The sequence below is a fragment of the Sorex araneus genome, chromosome 10 (genome assembly GCF_027595985.1).
Source record: "Sorex araneus isolate mSorAra2 chromosome 10, mSorAra2.pri, whole genome shotgun sequence".
NCBI lineage: Eukaryota > Metazoa > Chordata > Mammalia > Eulipotyphla > Soricidae > Sorex > Sorex araneus.
The window spans coordinates 47,234,102-47,254,152 of record NC_073311.1 but is presented as its reverse complement, the minus strand read 5'-3'; the positions used below and the strand labels follow the sequence as shown (position 1 = coordinate 47,254,152).

Genomic DNA, 20,051 nt, shown 5'->3' with positions numbered 1-20,051 from the left:
TGCTGCTGCTAATTACAGCCTGTATAATCGCAGGCAAATTACTTTACCTTTCTGAGATGGGTTTCCTCCATTGAAAATAGGGATTATAACAACTATCTTACAGAGGATGGTTTATTGTTATAGAGTAGTATTAGCTCCCCGTAGTCATTCAACAAATAGCACCGAAGACCCAGGCTCTTGGCTGCAGCACTGTCAGTCATGCACAACGAGTGCATGATGCGACGGTCACAAGTCATTTATCCACCCGACACAGAACAAGTGTAGTGTTTGTGCACACGCTTTTCTCTGCAATCCCATGGCTCTGTCCTTTCTGCGTTAGATTTGGCAATGGGCTCAGATACCTCCACCTTGAAAGCAAGACATGCGTCCTAATCCACGGGCCTAAGCAAGTCAGAGGACCACATCCATCTGCAAGAGGATGCTGGGTAGGACCCACTATCACCTCCCGCCGGGGTGAGAGAGAACCAGAAAACATTAGGGCAACAGCGCTAACCATCGCTACAGGCCCAGCCTGCTTCCCGGTAACACTAGTCTGCCAAGCTTCGTTTTGAGAAGAGGAAACCTCGAAGCGAACTCATCGGGTCCAAGCGCACGCGGAGGGACTGTCCAGCGCGAGCCGCCTTCAACCCGCCCGTCCCTTGGGGTGGACGCTTTCATCTGCCAGCACAGAGAGGCAGCGGCTGGTTTGGGGATGCGGGCAGAGGACGGGGCAGGGCCTGGGTGTTTGTATCAGACCAGGGCCAGCAGGCGCTGTGCTCCCTCTGGGAAGGCAGGAAGGGGCAGGGGATCGATGTCAGACTCTAGCAGGAGAGCGTCTGGCCAGATAAGCCAGGCGGCCGCGGCCACGGGCAGGCCGGGATGATGCAGCGTTTCAGGCCTCTGGGCTGCAGCGGGGCCCCGGGGTGGGGAAGGTGATGAGGGGCAGCGGGAGGGGCCAGCAGGAATGCAGCGGGATCCACGCCGGGCGCGGCAGAGGGAGTCCGGGCTCCCCCGGCGTCTAAGAAAAGAGATCCAAACCCACCCGCGATTAGCAGACGACACCTGCGCTTCTCCCCAACGGCGCGCGCTCATCCCTTTGGCAGTCCGGGAGATTTAGACAGAAAAGACGCCCCCCTCTCCCCCTCACCCCCAAGGCCTCTCTCTCTCTTCCTCTCTCCGTTTCCTCGCTGCCGCTTAGGTGAACCGGGGGCAGTAGCCAGTAGGCACCAAGGTGGGGGGGGGGCACCCTGAGCGGGTGGGGTCCAAGCGGGCCCGTTACTGTCTGCAGGAACTGACCTCTGCAGGGCGCCCCCGGCTCCGCAGACCCCGGGGCCTGCTCCGACGGGGTCTCTGGACAATCCCCATCTCCCATCCCCCTCCAGGGGCAGCTGGGTGCGTGCCCAGCTCCGTGCCGCGGCGGCCCGCGGCAACCCGGACTCTTCCATCCCCCTCTCCCTCGACCCCTGCCACTCTGGAGTGGGCGCCGCAGGTCCAGCTCTGGGGGTAAGGGTGGGGGTGGGGACGCGCCCCGCTCGCAGCTGCCCTTCCCGCGGGGCCAGGCCCGGGGGTGCCCGCCGGCGCGGCGCGGGAGGGGGGTGCGCACTGCGGCGGGGCCGGGCCGGGCCGGGGGAGGGAGCGTGACTCACCGCCTGAAACCCAACACCCGGCGCGCCGCCCCTCCCCCGCGCGCAGCCCCCGGGACCCGGCGCCCCCCCGGCTCGGAGCGCGCGCCCGGGGAGGGGGCGCGGGGCCCGGAACCCCCTTCCCGAGCCAGGATCAACCCTCGCCCTGCCCCCCCCTCCCCGCACCCCTCCTCCGCGCGGCCCGCGGCGGCCTACCCCGCGCAGTACAAAGGGCGAGTCGCGACACGCAGCCCCTCCCCTCTCCCCCGCCCCGGCTCGGAGTGGCCCCCGGGGGACCCCGGGGAGGTGCGGGCCGCCGCGGCCACCGAGCCCCGGGCTCCCGCTCCCGCCCGGCCGCGCGATCGCGCCGCCCCCCGCCCCGCCCCGCCCTCCCCCCGCAGTGGGAGGGGCCGGGGGGCGCGGCGCCCCACAAAACACTCCCCCTCGGCGCCGGTGGCCACCCCTCTCCCCTCCCTCCGGCACACACCGCCGCCTCCCCGGCCGCCGCCGCCGCCGCCACCTCGGCCCGTGCGCGCCGGGGGCGCCCGCTGCGCGCTGCCCGCCGCCGCCCGAGAGCCCGAGCGCGCCCCCCAGGCGGCGGGGACCACCCTCCCGAGCGCCGCGGCCCGCCCGGACCCCCGACGCCCCCCGCGCGCGCGCGCGCCGCACCCGCGCCCGCCAGCCCGCTCGCACCCCGCTGCGCCCCGCGCCTGGTGGACATGGACGTGGCCGCGGCGCCCGCGGCCGGGAACGGCCCGGACTCCAGGCCCGGGGCGCGGGGGTCTCCGCCCGAGGCGGCGGCGGCGGCGATGGCTGGAGCGGCGGCAGCGGCGGCAGCGCCCGCGGCAGCCGCCCCCGAGCCCAGGAAGCCGCACGGGGTGAAGCGGCATCACCACAAGCACAACTTGAAGCACCGCTACGAGCTGCAGGAGACCCTGGGCAAAGGCACCTACGGCAAAGTCAAGAGGGCCACCGAGAGGTTTTCGGGCCGAGTGGTGAGTGGGCACCCCCCGGGCGCGCGCGGCTGGGCTGGGCTGGGCTGGGCTGGGGGGCGCCGGGCACTGTGCGCCGCGACTCTCAGGTCGGGCATGCCCCGGACCCTCGCCCCGCGCTCCCGGCAGGTCGTGCCCCGTGACTCAGACGTCTCTCTCTGGAAGCACTTGTTACATCCTGCCTGCGCATATTTGGGGGGGGGGGTGTGATCCCACAGCAAAGTGGTGTTTATGATTTGCAAACACTTCGCTGCTTTGGGACCCTCGGGTCGCCCTGGCGGGCACGCGCGCGCGCAGACCCTACCTCGGAATGACCTGATTTCCCCAGCTCCAAGCAGAGATCTAGCCTCAGCTGCCAGCTGCACCCCTCTGACCCCAAGCCCGCTGTCCTGTAGGTGAAAGTGACCCAACTCTCTCCTCTCCTCTCCCCACCCCACCGCCCATCGCCCCTGATGTTGCTGTCAGCTGCCCGGCAGGGTGGGTTCCTGTCTGCTCTTGAGAGAAGGTTCCCGAGCAGAAGTAAAGGCTGCAGCAAGCGCGAGGGTCCTGCCTGGCTGTGTCCGGCTTCTGGGAAGACTGAACTGCCCAGACCGTGGTAGCCACCAGGACCCCATCCAAGGTGTCAGAGCTGGGGTTGCTGGACAGCCAAATTACTTAAGGTGCTGGCCCCGCTGACCCCTTGGGTGACAGCTGAAACCCTGCCAGGGCTCCCCCATGAGTCACCCAGTTCCCAGGGGCCACCTCTGTGCCCTGGGATCGTCCCACCCTCAGTTGTTGTCATTTTCCCTTCCGAAAAGGCCCTTGAAATCCACGCTCGTGTGGCTAGAGTCCGCTTGGGTCCAAAGCCACGGACTTCTGCAGAAAGATGTAGCAGGATGCGAACGTGGCCCTTTGGCTGGAAGCATGTCCGATGTATTTATATCAATTTAGGGCCAGGTCAGTAAGTCGTTAGTGGACTTCTCCTGTCTATTTTAGGGGAAGTTTGGGAGCCCCAGGCTTGCAAATGAACCTGGGGAATGACCACAGCAGAAAAAACAGAATGAACTGTGAATGAAGTGGGCGATTGATGTGGCTATTTCTTTTTTGCATCTTTGCAGAGATAGTTGTGTGTGTATGTTGTGTGTGTTGTGTATGGTGTGTGTTGTGGTGTGTGTGTGTGTGTGTGTGTGTGTGTGTGTGTGATGGTTGGGGCGTCACTTCTCAAATATCTGGATACCCGAGTCTCAAATTTCCAAGTCCCCATTGGGAAGGATCCAATCTCCTCCCCCCCCCCCCCCCCCGCCCAGCTTTAAAAGAAAAAAAAAAGTCAGTTATGGCTTAATTGAAAAATTGGGACTTTGTCTATTGTATTTTAAGCGGTCTCGGCAATAAACACATTCTGGAACAAGCAAGTCACTGAGAATCCACTGGGGGCTGGTGCCATTGTGCAGCCTGAACGTCTGAAGGAGGCGACGGCTGCAAAGATGCCCTTTGCCTAGCCCGCTTTGTCATGTTGGTGGAAGAAGGGGCTGTCAGACATGCCCTTCATTCATGCTTTCCACCCGAGGCGCAGTTCCGCGGGCTGGGTGTCGAATGAGCGAAAGCCAAGCCTAGCTCCTGCCTCAGGTTGTCCAAAGAATTGCGCTGGGAAGTTGAAAAGTGCGAAAGGACAAACAGCCGGCGATTGGAGGGGGGTGTAGGTTGAGGGTGTGAGCAGGTGAGGATGGGTTGATGGTGGTGGTGGTGGGTGTCTGTGTGTCTGGGATACGTTAGGACAGTCCTGCAGCGAAGGGAAGGAAGGAGGGGAACCCGGCCTTTGAACAGACAGCCTCCTGAGCTTCCCCGGGACCCCCTCACCTCCTCGTGCTCTCTGATGCACGCACCAGGTGGGCGTGAAAGGGACCCCCCACCCCGCGCGCGGGAGAGCCAGTCTTCCCGTGCAAGGGTGGGTGCCTTCCCCATTCTTCGCCGCCGCTCGGGACATTCCGCGGGGAGTTCGGCCGCGCGCCCACCAGGGGGCGCCCTGAGCACGGCGGAGGCCGCGGGCGCGGGCAGCAGGCGCGCTGCTCTGTTATTGTTCAGCCTGCCTCCGGGTTCCCATTGTGCTATTCATTTCACTTAAACCTCCCGTTTGCGAAAAAGTTATGTAAAGGTTTCATTCTGGTGGCAGCGCCAGGCCCCGCAAAAAAAAAAACCAAAAAAACCACAACCCGGCAGCTTCCAGCCGCTTCATTTTTCCAGCCCCGTTTGCCCGCGGGTGAGAAAACCCTTGCCTGGTTGGTTCGCCCCAACCCGGGTTCGTTCTGCAGAACCGGGGCAAGACTGAGGCTGGGGAAGGGAAGCCTCCCGGGGCTTGGGATCCCTCCTCCCGCCGCGCACATTGAGCACAGATGGTGTCGGGGACGTCAGCGAGAAACAGGGATTGTCAGGTGGAAAAATCTCGGGGCCTGACTGTAGAGAAAATAAAACAAACACCAGAAATTGCTCAGCAAGTCCTTCGAGCCCATGCAGTGCTCGGTGACTCAGAAGCTGTCAGGAGCTGCCGCTTCTTTGGGGGGTGGGGCTGGGGGGGGATGGCTAAAGTGTGAACCCAGAGATGCGGTTAAACAATCCAGGCTTGCTTCGGAGGGAGTGGGCTTTGGGGGGAGGGGGTGGAGAGAACTCTGTCTGGGCTCAGCCTTTGTCACCTGCCGGCAGAATCTCAAACCGCTTCTGCTTTTCGCTGTAGATCAGAGCAGCTGATGATGCTGTGAGCTGCGTTGCTGGGGTGAGTGGCTGCAGCCGGGTGCTGGGTGCCACCAGGAGCCCCCCAAGATGCTAAGGAGTGGGGGGGGGCTCTCTTCCCAGACCTGGAGTTTACTAATGAGAGCGAGGGGTCATGTGAGCATGGGTCTGCCACCAAAGCGATCGCTGGTCCCTGTGAAGAGAGTGGCCGAGGCAGTTCTTGGGGGCCGGGCTCCTGCCCTCCTGCCCGCTCCCGGCACCCCTTTCTCCCTCATTCCAAGCTTGTTTTGGAGCCATGGCTGAAACAGGGCCCAGGAAGCAGGCAGGCTGTCTCGCACAAGAGCTCGGGCCCTGGCTCCCTCTCAAGTCCAGACCCATCATCCCTCAGCAGTTCTGTGACCTGGGGCGCCAGCCAGGTACCATGGCCACCTCGACTTCCTCATCTGTGGCTTGGGCTGGCTGGGCCAGGTCCTTCATGGGCGTGGCATGATGGGAGAATGGAATTTGGTGGTCTTTAGAAAGGGGGAAAAGGAACCCATCTCCTCGGTATCTGGGCCTCACTGCCTTTATGTTTTCATGCAGGTTTTTTTTTGTTTGTTTGTTTGTTTGTTTTTGGGTCACACCTGGCGTTGCACAGGGGTTACTCCTGGCTCATGTACTTAGAAATCACTCCTGGAGGTGCTCAGGGGACCATATAGGATGCTGGAATGGCCGCGTGCAAGACAAACGCCCTACCCGCTGTACTATCGCTCCAGCCCCAAATCATGCAGGTTTTATTTGTTTTGTTTGGGGGCCTCACCCGGCTGTGCTCAGGGCTTACAACTGGCTCTGTGCTCAGGGATCACTCTCGGCCAGGCTCAGGGGACCCCGGGAGGTGCCAGGGAGCAAACTGGAGTTGGCCGCATGCAAAGCAAGAGCCCTACCCACTGTGCTATCTCTCTGGACCTCATTTGGGTTTTAAGACCATTTTAGAGGCAGGGCCCTTGATTTTTTTTTTTTGTTTGTTTGTTTGTTTTTGGGTCACACCCGGCGATGCACACGGGTCACTCCTGGCTCATGCACTCAGGAATTACTCCTGGCGGTACTTGGGGGACCATATGGGATGCTGGGATTCGAACCCGGGTTGGCAAACGCCCTACCCGCTGTGCTATTGTTCCAGCCCCTTAGAGGCAGGGCCCTCGAGACAGCTTGTCTTGTAAGACGCGGAGGCAGGAAAGCCTCCGTCTTTCAGGTGGACGAGGGAATGCCAGTGCAGTGAGAGCGGGCGTGCAGGCCGCTTCCCTGATGCCCGGCGGGGTGTCTCTGCGAAGCCCTTGACCCTGTGCCTTGTTGATCGCCCCACCGCTGTTTCTGCTGCACTTCTGGGCAGGACTCGAGAGCGAGCAAGCGAGGAGGCCCGCATCACACCCCAGCACACAAACGTCTGCTCTGAGCCAAACTCCCCGGGCCTGCAGGCTGCACGGATGAGTGCCAAAACCCAGAACAACAAGACACCCCACAAACCTCCACATTGGAAACAAACGAATGGGGCTGGGGAAGGCATCACGTCAGCACCTCTTGGGCAAGGCCAAGTGTGCTGCCCCTCCGTGCCCTCGCGCTCCTGTGAGCTCAGGGTTCCGAGAGGCTCGAGCGGGAAAGGCCGAATCTGCTGTAGCAGGGATGGGGGGTGGGGGCAGGTGGGGCAGGAGGTCCCACCGCTATGCCAGCAGTTGTGTCCCCAGGTGCCAGAGCTGCTGTTGGAGCGATGGAGTGGGTTCACCTGGCCGCTCCATCAGATTTGATGAAAAAAATGAAACGGTGCTCAAAGTTTGGGTGCCAGAGAGCTGCTGAGCGCGGGTCAGGAGGTGCGGATGGGCTGGTCTGCGGAGTCAGGGCATGGTGAGGGTCACAGACCCTCAGTGGCTGAGGCCAGACCCCCGATCCACTCTGAAGGAGTAAAGGGGCCCCTGGCACACAGGATCCCAGCATCTCCCCCAGGCGGGCGGGGGTGCCTCGGAGCCAGCCGGGCTGCTGAGTGGAGGAACTGGCCCCGGCCGCCTCGGTCTGGCTTTGGCATTTCCCCATCCCCTTTCCTCACCCCTGTCGAATGAAGCTTGACCGGAGCAAGACAGGAGTCCACTCCCCAAGGACGTGTAATCTGTCCGCAAAGAAGCGGTCTGCTTACAAGTATTGAACCCATTCCATCCCGTTCAGTTCCACCAAGATTTCCGACCCTCTGCCATGGGTGCCCGTAGGGTGGAGACCGGGAGGTCGATGGGACAGTGGGTCTGGGGTTCGTGGGGCCCTTCATCTTGGAAGGTTGCTTCATCGAGTTTGACCGGGAACAGCAAAGCCCCTGCTGACCTGATGGCTGCCAGTTGGGGGGGCTTGAGAGCGTGGTGTCTTGGGGTGCCAAGTGCCTGGCAGACACTTCCTGTTATTGAAGCCTCCCAGCATGGGCCCTGGGCACCTGAGGGACAGCCGTGTGACAGGCAGGGTGACCGCACTTAGGGAGGGTCGCTCAGCTCCTCGGTGTCCAGTGAGTTTTTTCTGACTGGCTGCTAGAGAGAGAAGCTTCCGGTGACACTGAGTCAGAGCTCAGTTCTGGCTCTTGACGGCCAAAGATGGAACATGGCGGGAGGGGGGGGTGTTTGTGTGACGGTGCCAGCTCTTGTCACTGTCCAGCAGGAGACACAGGGAAGGGGTGGGATGAGGGAGGGCGCGGACTCTGAGAGGCTGTGACAGGCGACCTGTGGCTCGGACCCAGAGGAAATAAGTGAGAAACTGTAGGATAACGGTGGTTTGTCCTTTCTGCCTTGCCTCAGGGAGCTTAGGTTTATTGGGTTACTCCCATGACAGTGCTCCCATCCCTCTGTGTTCACTTGTAACTTCTTTCTTTGTGCTCTGCTTCCCCAACCAGCCAGTCACCTTTATCTCCTAATCAGACTCTGTTCACTTGTAAATCTTGCTTTTCTCTTCTCCTTAGGTCCTTCACATAGTGAATTCAGAGCCAAGTCCTTTTTGTATGGACACAGGCAGACAGTTAATGCTATGCTTTTGTAACTTGGGAGTTAACTGACTCTGAATGATATTCCTCCCCTGGGCATCTGTTCTCTCCACTTAAGCCTCAGTTGCCCTTAGTTCCTGGCACCCCAGAAGCAGGGCCCCGACGAGGGACTGGATGGACCCAGGGCAACCTGTGAGCTACCCTGACGTCGAAATGGGCCAGGCCAGAGTGCCATAATGCTCACCTATAAGTTAAGAGCACGGTCATGGCCAAATTCTGTCATGATCCTAAAAGTAACAGGGGTGGCATCTTGCAGGGAGGGAGGCGTTGGGGGGCCGGCGGGATTTGGGCTGGACACTAGGCGCCCTGGAGCAGGAGGCGGGTTTGCTAGGTGGGGGAGGGGTGAGGGTGATGCTGCTTGATAATGGAATAGTCTTCACAGCGGCTCCCCCTGCTTCTGGAGTGCCGCCCCCTGCCCCGTGCCCGGCTGGTCTCCCACAGCCCCGACCCTCACGGAATCCTGCAGAGACGCAGCCACCGCGAGCCTGCTCAGGGCCCTGGGCTGCGGTCCTGAGAGAGTCTGGGGCCAGGCTGGGTGGCCGCGGGGCCTTTGTGCATGGGAGCCCCCCACCCCGCCTCATTCTGGGGGGCTGCGCTGGCCCCGAGGCCATTGCTCTGGGGCAGGGGAGGCCCCGCCTGGAGGTTTCCCCCGGGATAGAGGAGAGGCACCGCCCTGGGGTCAGGGCCCGGGAGGCAGGGCCTGGAGGGGGCAAGGAAGCAAGTCAGGAGGGGCTTCGTCCCTCGCTGGATGCTCACGGGGCCCCTAGTTCCTCCAGCAGCCTCAGCCCCTGGAACCTGGGGGGACCTGGGTTTGCTCCCCTGCCCGCAGACACATGCACCCCAGTGCACCCCAGGGCTGCACTGGAGGTGGGGGTGAGTCAGTCGAGGAGTCTGGGCTTCTGGTTAGCCCCGTCTAGCTGCCTTGACCACCTGCCCGCCCCGGCTCTGCGCCTGGAGAGGGACTCGGTCCGGGAATACTGCAGGGGGCCCAGCGGGTGGTCCTCAAGGAGCACTGTGATTCTGGAAGGGACAGCCTGGGGCTGGCAGTGAGAGGCCAGCTGGGGGGGCGCAGGCCAGGACTAACCCCTGCCGCCTCTGAGCCCCTTTGTCTTGCTCTGGCTCCCGCTAAGTGCTCAGGGGCCGGCCAGCTGGCTGCACTCCATGGCCCTGGAATCAGACAGAGCCCCCCCCCCCCCCCCAACCCCGGCTCCTTGGCCTGCCCGTGTGAGTGTCCCGGGGCATCTGCGAGTTAGGATTGTTGAAGTCTCTGCTTTTATGGTGCATTTATCATGGAGCCGTCCCAGGCAGCTATAGGGCGCAGGGGTGCAGCCTAGGCCCCTCCGTGTTGGTAACAGTCCTGAGGAAGTGCCCTGGTGGCCAGGTGTTGAGGCTCTTTGGGGAGAGCATGGAGAGAAGGCCCCTCCTCCAGGCCTCCCCCGCCCCCCGGGAGAAATGCCAGCACCTGTCCACAGGGACACTGGCCCCACCAGGGGGCCCAGATGGGAGCCCCTGAGTGTGTGTCCACTGCAGCTTGTGTGCGTGAGGTGGCATATGTCCCCCTGGGTGCGTGTCCACTGCGGCTCATGTGTGCGAGGTGGTGTGTGTCCGCCCAAGTGCGTGTCCACTGTGATTGTGTGTGCGAGGTGGCGTGTGTCCGCCCAAGTGCGTGTCCACTGTGATTGCGTGTGCGAGGTGGTGTGTGTCCGCCCAAGTGTGTGTCCACTGTGATTGTGTGCGCGTGGTAGTGTGTGTCCGCTTCAGGCTGGGAGTATGTGGAGGCACTCGCCCGTCTTTGGCTACTTCTGGGACAGGACTCGGTGATAAAGAGGAGCAGGGACATGGATGCCAATGCGGAGGGGCCTCGGAAACATGCGGGGACAGAAGCAGGCACGGGTGACCGCGGGGTGATCCCAGGAGCCAGAGTGCTGGGACAGATGCTCGTCAGTGGGATCCCAGAACCTAGCCTGTGCCTGGGGGGGTCGGACGTAAGGGGGGGATGGTTGCTGTTGGGTTTGAACAGGTGGATAAAAATTAGACCAGGGGGGGCAGGGAGAGAGGAAGAGATGGAAGGAGGGAGGGAGAGAGAGGGAGAGGAAAGAAGGAGGGAGAGAAAGGGGGAGGGGAGAGAGGGAATGACAGAGAGGAGAGGGAGGAGGGGGAGAGAGAGAGAGAGAGAGAGAGAGAGAGAGAGAGAGAGAGAGAGAGAGAGAGAGAGAGTGAACACACTAAGAGGCTGAGGTGCAGGCTTCGCATGTGGGAGCCCTGATTTGAACCCAGGCACCTCCTGGTCTCCCAAGGGCCACGAGGATCGACTCCCACGAGCACCAAACCAGTGGGAGTCTCTGAACACCCTCAGGTGTGGCCCCAAATCAAAAATAACTAAAATAGGCGTTGGAGTCATAGTGCAGCGCAGAGAGCAGTTGCCTTGCATGTGGTTGACCCGGGTTCGAGTCTAGTATCCCAGAGGATCCCCTGAACCCTTCCAGGAGTGATCCCTGAGCACTGCTGGTATAGCCCACAAACAAACAAACAAACAAAACACACAGAAACAATTTTTTTTAAGAAAGATGGACTGTTGGCCCAACAGCTCTTGACTTGTGGGTGCTCATTGGTCCAGCTGTGAATCGTGTCTCAGTGAACTGCCTCCCCCAGCCCTGTGTGGCATTTGGGGAGAGGGTCGGGCGGACGCCCATCTCTGTCGGACCCCTGAGGTTCCAGGCTTCTCTGTGTCAAAAGCAGAAAGCAGACTGGCGCTCTGGCAAGCGCGGGGGCGGGTGGGCCTTCTGCTGGCGCTGGGCTGGGTGCCGGCAGCCCTCGGAGTTTCTCAGTCTTGCTGGCAGGGTGAGGGGGTGGGGGGTGGGGGTGGTGGTGGTGCCGGAATCTCGGGTCTGGAGCATCCCGAGAGCAGTGCCAGCGCAGGAAGAGCTCCCGGCGGGAGCCGGAGACAGACTGGGGTTCACACGCTTGGCAGCTGGGTGGCCCCGGGCCAGTGACATCTCCCCGCGCTTCTGTTTGCTCAGCCCCAGACCCTTCTGGTTCTGGCCTCGACGGCCTTCGAGCGCGCTGAGGGTGGGGGGAGGCTTGGGCCGCTTCCAGCCTGCCAGGCCGACAACTGACCAGTGTCCAGATGGGGGCCGGGGGTGGGGGCACGGGGAGCCCTGTCCTGGGGCAGGGCACCCTCTGCTTTCAACACCCTCCCGTGGGATGCCAGGGACCACAGCTCTGAGCCGCCCTCTGCCGCGAGGCCCAGACTCGCTTTTTCCTCGGTCTCCCTTGAGGTCCCTCTCCTGGGGCGGGGGGGGGGGGTCAGCTGGCTGTGTGTATCCCCATTAGAGTGGAATGGGCTCATTCTGGAACCAGGTATGAAGCGTGTGAGGGCCATCATGAGAAGGGGGACGAGCCCCCCCACCCTTCCTGGGGGGGTCACTCCTCACCCCAGGGGGTGGCCAGCAGGGGTGAACCCGGCCTCGTTAGATGATGCCTCTCTGTGGCCCCCAGCCGCAGAAGTGGGGGACAGGCGGGGTCTCGGAGGTCTTTGAGGGGCTCGCACACCCCCGCCTCCAGCCTACCCCGAGACTCTGGCCCTAGGTGAGGAACTGGCCCTGGAGGGAGGGAAGGGAGAGGTGCACACACCCGCTCTGGGTGAGGGTTTCCAAACATGTCAGGGTGGGGGGCGTAAATCAAGCCCTTAAAGCGCTGTAACCGGCTGGAGGGTGGAGCTAATGTGTGTCTGGGAAGAGAGACCCCCGCCCCCCGAGATCCGCCTTTAGCTCAGGCAGCACTGGGCAGCGGAGGGCCAGCGCCAGGCTTGCAGAGGGAAGGTGCTAAGAGGAAGCTGTGTCAGGGTCCCCCCCACAACCTAGGAAGGGGTCGCAGGGGAGTGGGGAGGGGAGGGGTGCTACTCGGATGGTTTTGGCCCCAGGGCTGTTCCTCGGGAATGAAGCAGGGGTGCGCTGTGCTCCGGGCCCCGGACACGGTGTGGAGAGGAGAGCGGTACGGGCCAGCAGGGACCTGCCGGGGTATTTATCTATCTATCTATTTATTTATTTATTTATTTTTCACTTTCGGATTTTGGGCCATACTCAGCAGCACCCAGGGGTTCCTCCTGGCTCTGCACTCCTGGCGGCTCTCAAGGGGCCACTTGGGATGCCGAGGATGGAACCTGGGTCACACAAGCCCCTCCCTGCTGTGCGATGCCCCACCCCGCCCCGCCACCCTGAGCAGGAAGCTTGTCAACTTGTTGGTGCTTCTGTCAGAACTGGGGAGAGTTTAGGGTGCCGAGCTCAGGCTTTGTGTGCAGGAGCCCCCAGTTGCTTCCCCAGCATCCCAGGGACCCCTGAGCACTGCTGGGGGTGGGCGGTCCACTCCCCACCCCTAAAATGCCGCCCTGCCCGAACAACCCTGAAGAGCAGTTCTGTCTCCATCTTCCTGAGTTTGGTGGGAGGGGCGGCCCTTCTTTTTTGGGGGGGGGTGGGGCTCACTCCCGGTGATGCACAGGGGTTACTCCTGGCTCTGTACTCAGGAATTACTCCTGGCGGTGCTCAGGGGACCCTATGGGTTGCTGGGAATCGAACCCGGGTTGGCCACATGCAAGGCAAACGTCCTACCTGCTGTGCTATCGCTCTAGCCCCAGCCCTTCCTTTCTGGCAGTGGGGCGGATTATGGGGCATGGGGGGTGTGAACGTGGACCCAGGGCCTGCTGTGAGTGGAGTGGGGGGGATGTGGAGAGGGTCAGCCTGACTCAGTGTCCCCATCTGCGAGGCTGCGGGAGTCGAGGGCGGGGTTCCGGGAGAAGCGTGGCTCTCGCAGAGAACGTTCCCCCTCCTGGGGAAGGTAGAATGGGGTCTCCCTGGCCCGGGCGACGCCCCCTCCATCCCGCAACAGCCTTTTCCAGGACGTTGAGCTCTGTGGAGCGGGAGGCCAGTCGCCCTGCTTGGAGGGTCCATCTGCTTCAGGCACACCCTTGTCCTTTCCTGGCCCCTGCCCGCCCCTCCCCCACATTCCCACCGGGGAAATTCATTTTCAGAGAAGCTCTCAGCATGCTTGTCTGTAAAATGGGTCCGTGCTGCTCATCCTCCTCATCAGGAGGACTCAGGTACAGAGCGCAGTGCCCGCTCCCCAGGGGGAGCACTCCCGGTCAGTGGGACCTGTGCCTGGGTACGGGGCTGGGCGCTGGGGCGGTGCTACTGGCAGGGATGGAGGTGCCTTCCTTGGGGTTGATTTCCTGAGCACTTTGCCTGGGCACCGGGGGCAGCTCAGCGCCTCCCTGCCGAGTGAGGCCGAGTGCGGGCGCGAGGCCAGGGGTGGAGATGGACCAGTCAGTCCGTCCACCTCTCAGGAGCCTGGTGGGTGGGCCGGGCAGGTGCATCCCCTCGCCCGTCTCACCGAGTTCCGTCTCCTGGGCGTGTTGCTCATCGAGCCCCCCGGATTGCAGAGGCAGTGGAGACCCACCGGGGCCCCTTTGTGTGACGTCAGCAGGACAGGGCCCTCGTGGTGTCCCTCTCAGCTGTCAGTCAGCTCTGCCGGCAGGAGAAGAGACGCCCCTGTCAGCTTGCCTCGCCCAGGTCTCAAAGTCCTCATTCCGGGGCCCCAAGCGTGAGACCTCGAGTTCGATCCCCGGCTCCGCCTCATGTGGACTTAAGGCCATCAGCAGCCCTGCCGTTTGGGGTCCTCGGCCCTCGCCACTGAGTGGTCCCGTCCTGGTGCACGGCTCCCAGGGGCATGTCAGGGCTGACGTGTGAGCCCCCAGCTGTCGCCCAGAATGGCACAGCCAAAGAGAGATGGGGGACGGGTGGAAACCATTAAAATAGAAACAGCCCTGGGCCAGAGAAGCAACTCACTGGGTGGGTGCACCCGGCACACAGGTTCCATCCCTGGCGCTGCAGATGGTTCCCGGAGCACAGCCAGGAGCACTGCTGGGTGGGAGCCCCCCAAAGTGGACAAGCAGATCAGTCAGCCTCTCCTTGGTTCTGGTTCTGGATTGTGAGCCTGTCCTTGTTATTTCTTGGACCCCCAGCTTTGTTTTCCCCATTTCCCTCCTCCTCCTCTTCCTCCTCCTCCTCCTCCTCCTCCTCCTCCTCCTCCTCCTCCTCCTCCTCCTTCTCCTCCTCCTCCTCATCATCATCATTTAAGGAGCCGGTACCTGTTTAACTGTGACTTTTATTTACTATTATTATTTGCTTCCGTCTCTCCGAATTTCCTCTCTCGACATCTCGAGGCGGCCTGGCTCGCCGCGTCCGCATCCTTGAGAAGAGATGGATGCAGGCAGAGATGGGGCACCTCCCCGGGGCTTGGCTGCCTCGCCTGTGCCTGAAGGAGCTCGGTTGGTCCCCGCCCAGGAAGCCTGGGAGGGAGGAGGCTGCCGCGCCTTCCATCTGGCGAGCTCAGCACGTGGATGGAGGGGTGTGGACGGGAGGGTCCGGCTGGCCCAGACACTCTCTCCAGGGATGATGGATGCACTTTGCATCTTTCCTGCGGGCTTCTTGGGTGTCTGTTTCCCAGGCGGGATCAGCTGGAATGCGCAGGGAGGGAGGGATCGAGGTGGGGGGGGGACGAGTGGGCGTGCAGGCAGCTGGCAGCAGAGTGCGTGGGGAGGGGAGGAATCCAGTGGAAATCTCCACGGAGCCGGCTCCACCTTCTCCGGGAGGGAAGGCGAGCCCTTTCACTCTGAGTGCTCTGAGCATGGGTGCGTGCGGGCTGCACCCGGCCCTTCTCAGCTTCTCCACGCAGCCTTGGCATCCCGCCGTGCATCATCGCAGAGACCAGGAGGGAGAGTTTCCAGGGGGTCCCTCGTGCCTGGATCACAGAATGGGCAGTGTGGGCCAGCATCCCAGGGGCGCTGGACCCCCTGACCTCTCATGCCTGTGCACCCGGAAGCTTCTTTGGTTGGCTTCCTGCCTTGCTTCCTAGCCACACAGTGGACACTAGCCACCCCCCCCCCCCATTGGACCCCTGGTGCACAGGGCAGGGACACTGACCAGGAATGGGAAAATAGCAACGGGGGAACCTCCTTGGTCCCACCACACCTATGTTCTATGTCCGCCTCATTGGATTCTCCCGGCCAGCACGGGGCCTGGCCCCACAGTGGGAAGGTCAGACCTGGGCACTGACCAGGAGCCCGGGCATGTGGTCAGGAGGCAGAGGCTGCCCTGAGTTGTGTGAGACGTGAGGTCTGGGCGGGCCTTTTTATTCTGAGGTTCTTTATTCATCCCCCCAGCCTTTTGCCTGTTGTAGCAGACTCTGGCTGCGAGAGGCGGGCTCTTCCTCCCCAGTGCGGGGACGCTGCCTCGGAGAGGCCCCCCCTGGAGCCTTCCGGCTCCATCTCCCCTGGAAGACACGTGTCAGCAGTGGGCAGCACCAATGCCTCCGATGGCCTCTGCCAGCGCCCAGGAAATCTACTGGTGCAGGAGGCATGGCTGCCTACTGGCAGGAATGAGCGCCGGTCGCTCCTGCTGATGAAACTTCCTGAGATCAGCGTTCTGGGGCCGGAGCCCAAAAGAAAATGAAGTTGCGAAGGTGCCACTTTCCAGGGAAACCGAATCTTCACAAGGGCCAGGGGCCGCCGTGCAGAGGGGAGGGTTTGGCATCATCCTCGCCCGGCAGATTCCTCTGCTGAGGCTTTATTTTTTAAAAAAATTATTATTATTATTTGCTGTTTTGCAAGCCACACAGAAAACAAAACAAGAAACAAAAGCCTCCCTCTCCCCCCCACCCCTGCTGCCACCCTCTCTCCTCCTCCAGGCAGGCACAAAACACACTTGCTTAAAACAGCTCGTGGAGAAGAAAAAAAAAACGTACAACAAATATTTTGCATTTCTCGGGTGGCGGCACAGTCTGGATTCCTTTCTGCCCCACCAGGCGCTCTAATTTTATGAAATGTTTGGATTAGCCACCAATTTTCCGGTGGAATTTAGGCGGCTTGCCTGGGTGTCCGGAGGCCCAAAGCGAAGAAATCTCATCAGCTCCAGGCAGCCTGTCTCGAGCCCCGGGGAGGTGGGGGGTGGTGGTGGTGGTGGTGGGTGTTCTTGCCAAGGACAGAGAGTGACCGGCAGCCGAGTGACAGCGGGTGGGGACGCAGACGGCCCGCTGGCAGCCGAGGACAGCCCTCGGTGACTGCTGGCTACGCTTGAACCACAGTCCCTGGACAGACTTTGGCCACTGTTGGCTACGCTTGAACCATTGTCCCTGGGATTCAGCCGGGCTGCGTCACCCTGCCACCGCCTTGTCCCTGACCTCATGCTTTCAACGTCCAGAGCCAGGCGCCTGGTGCTGGGGAGAGCAGCTCAGTCGGGCCTTCCGAGAGCCCACCTCTCCCCTGGGCCCCTGAGAATCTCTCCCGGGCCCCAACTGTCCGCTAGCTAATGTGGACGCACGTGGCGCTGAAAAGCACCATCGCGGATCCCCGTGAAATAGAGATTAGCTCCCTGGCTCAGGCGGTCACAGCCTCAGAGCCAGATCACCCCGAGTGGCTGGTGTCATACATGTCATCACCTCTGACTGCCGTGGGTGCCGAGCTCACTGGTAGTGCCGCGGTGACCTTGCTTTCCTTTGGAGGGGCGTGTGGTGCGGGCCACGTCTGGGAGGAAATTTGGAGAGACTGAGGCAAATCTTAACAGTAAATAAATCACTGTATCACTGTTGCTGTTATCCCCGTTGTTCATCGATTTACTTGAGCGGGCGCCAGTGACGTCTCCATTTGTCCCAGCCCTGAGATTTTTTTAGGAGCCTCTCCTTACTCGTCTTTCCCAACGATTGGAGGCTCTTTTCAGGGTCAGGGGAATGAGACAGGAGTAAATAAAAGTAACGGTTCAACAGGTGCCGGTCTCCTGGAATGATGGAGGAGGGGGAGGAATTGGGGGAAACAAAGCCGGGGGCTCCAAGAAACGGCAAGGACAGAATTCCGGAATTGAGTGGCTGATTGATCTGTTTTAGTGCAGAACCACTTGTTTGCTTTGCGGGGGGGCGGGGGGCTCCCACCCAGCAGTGCTCCTGGCCGTGCTCAGGGAACCATCTGCAGTGCCAGGGATGGAGCCTGTGTGCCCGGGTGCACCGACCCCACTCACCCACATAACTCACCCAGTGAGTTACTTCTCTGGCCCAGGCTGTTTCTGTTTCTTCCCTTCCCCACTCCCTGCCCCTGATGGCGCTCAGGGGACAGTGTGGCGAAGGAGCTGGAATGTGGGTCTTCTGCAGGCAAAGAATGTGTTCAGCTCACTGAGCTACCTCTCCAGCCCGGATCTTGCTTGTGTTGTTGTTGTTGTTGTTGGGAGAAGGGACGGGGGTCACACTTACCTCTCTCTGTCGTTCTCTCTGTCCACCCGCATTCATCCCGTTCTCTGGGTGTAGCAGCCCGTGGGCAGTGAGCCGCTTCTGCCTCCTGGCGCATGTGCTGTCGGAGAACCCAGGCTCGCAGACATACCGGAACGTTCCACTGAGTGGTTGTTAAGTGTGTGGGGACATGTGGACCTTTGCGGGGGCACTGGCTGTACCTCCTTCGCTCCCCCACCCAGGGGCTGCATTCCTGCAGATCTCCTCCCGTCTGGTCTAGCTGGAACCTTACCCACGGGGACGCAGGCCCTGTACCCCTGCACCCCCTGACCCCCCCACTCCCTGTGGGCCTCCTCTAGGGGGCACTGGTGTGTCCGGGGCCATCCCGCAGGGCCTGGCCGCGACCTTTTTGCTCTCTTGCCTCAGAAACTGCCCTTAAGTCGTAAGCTGGCGGCCCATTTGTTTTCTCTCTGGGCCCCAGTGGCAGTGACCTTTGTGTGCCCCCTCATTTCCTTCCGGCCTGCCGAGTTCCCTGGGGGCGACAGAGAGACACTCAGAGGGACTTCTTCTAGGGAGTGACCCGAAATGGCCTCTTAAAAGCCGCCCAGCTGTTCCCTGGCTCGCCACCCACCCCACCCCCGCCCTCGCTTTGTCCTCTGACCTTGTCCTTTCACGCCCATGTTTCAAGGTTTCCTTGTGGTTTTCTGATTCTGACTCCCACCCGGGTCTGTGGCGTGTCCGTGTGACCATCAGAACTAGGAAAGTGTTTCCGGGCATGTACTGTGTGTGTGTGTGTGTGTGTGTGTGTGTGTGTGTGTGTGTGTGTCGGGGAGCTGGGGACATTTTCTGTCTTCTCATTCTTTTTGCCTCTGCTTGGCTGAGTGAGCACAGCTCTGCCAGTGGGGTGCTTGTGGCCCTCGGATGGAGTGTGGCTTGTGGCACCACTTTTGTGGTGCTCCAGGGGCCACAGTGGCTGCCATATTGGAACAGTTGGCCCGACTGGGGTCTGGGTGAGTAATTGGCTTAACGGAAGAGAAACGGGCTTACTCCTCAAGCCTGTGTTCTCCTTAGAACAGGATTCTTGCTGGTTTGTCTCTGTGTTTCTGTACTTATTTATTCCTATTCTGGAGAAGCCCGTGTCCTCTCTTGAACACCCTCCCCCCCCCCGTTGCCCCTCCCCCCCATCTTTCTAAACAAGTTTTGTTCAAGAGAGATGACCTTGCATCTCTCTCTCTCTCTCTCTCTCTCTCTCTCTCTCTCACACTCTCTCACATACACACACACACACACACACACACACACACACACGAACACAAATGGGTGGGAAAAACAGAGAGTAGTCCCGTACATTCCACCTGCAAGGATTCCATCTACCATGAGCCTCAGTCAGGGAAGCAGCGGTGAAGCCGTGGGGAGGGCAGACACCAGTGGGTTAATTCCAGAGCCGTGTTTGACTGTGCTTGTCTAGGTCATGAAAACGCCCTGTGCTTGAGTTCATTGTCCCCCCCCAAAACGTAGCCGGATCTCTCAGGTGCAACCCCCCATGCCCCCCCCCCCATCATGCTGTCTTATCCTCTTCAAGTCCCTCGGAGGGGAACTAAACCTTTTCTCCAGGTTTTCTCCACAAACTTCTGAGTGGTGCCCCGAACTGTGTTTTCCTTAAGTCTGCTATTTATAGTTTGTCTATCATTTCTGTCATCAAGTTTGATTTGTTTGGGTGACCTTTGTCAAAGATAAAATTCTTCTTTTCCCTACAGCAAAAAGTACGCATGAGTGAAGGCGTCCAGGACGCCGGCGGGCTCGGGCTGGGTGGGTCTTGCACTTGGGGCTGTCTCTGGACCCTTTCGCCTTAATTGTTTTTTTCCAGCTTCCGCAGATGGGCTGCCGTGGAGTGCGCTAGAATGACTCTGGAAGGAAAGCTCAGCGGGTATACCTTCGGGGACAGGTGGTCCCACTCACTCAGTCCTTGGCCCAGCCTGGCCTCCCGTTTCACCTCCTCCTTCCTGAGTCCTTGCTCGGGGAGCTGAGAGATGAGTGACTTTGGAGCCAAGGCACGAAGACCCTGTTCCATTCACTCCAGCAGAAAAACCTGACCTTGACCGCCGTCCTTTTGGTTGTTGCTGAAGTGGCAGATTTTTAAGTTGCTTTTCCCAAGGAGGACGGTCAGGAGCGAGGGCTGGGTCTGTCTCCGCAGCCTGCCACCAGCCCCTGACTCCTGCTGCAACATCCGTCTTAGATTAGCCCCGGGATGGGCTCCGAAACACACTTGAAAGCAAGCTTGCCTTATTATCCGTACATAGCTTACATTTTATGACCTGCTTAAAGATGCCGGGAGCATAAATCTCAGGGCGGAGAGTCTTATTCACTCGTGTGTCTCTTCTGCAGATGGGATGCCTGCCTCCCAGCCCGGCTGGCTTCAGATGTCTACTCCAGGATATTTGA

At 60.9% G+C, this 20,051-nt stretch overlaps 1 protein-coding gene across 1 annotated transcript in view; it reads left to right on the top strand.

The window, feature by feature from the left end:
- Window positions 1-2,282: 2,282 nt before the first annotated feature.
- NUAK1 (NUAK family kinase 1) overlaps window positions 2,283-20,051 on the top strand; it is a 67,695-nt gene continuing 49,926 nt past the window's right edge. Inside the window, exon 1 of the mRNA XM_012935272.2 lies at window positions 2,283-2,596. Coding sequence (XP_012790726.2) covers window positions 2,321-2,596 — 276 coding nt within the window. The 5' untranslated portion in view covers window positions 2,283-2,320. The remainder of the gene's footprint in view (window positions 2,597-20,051) is intronic.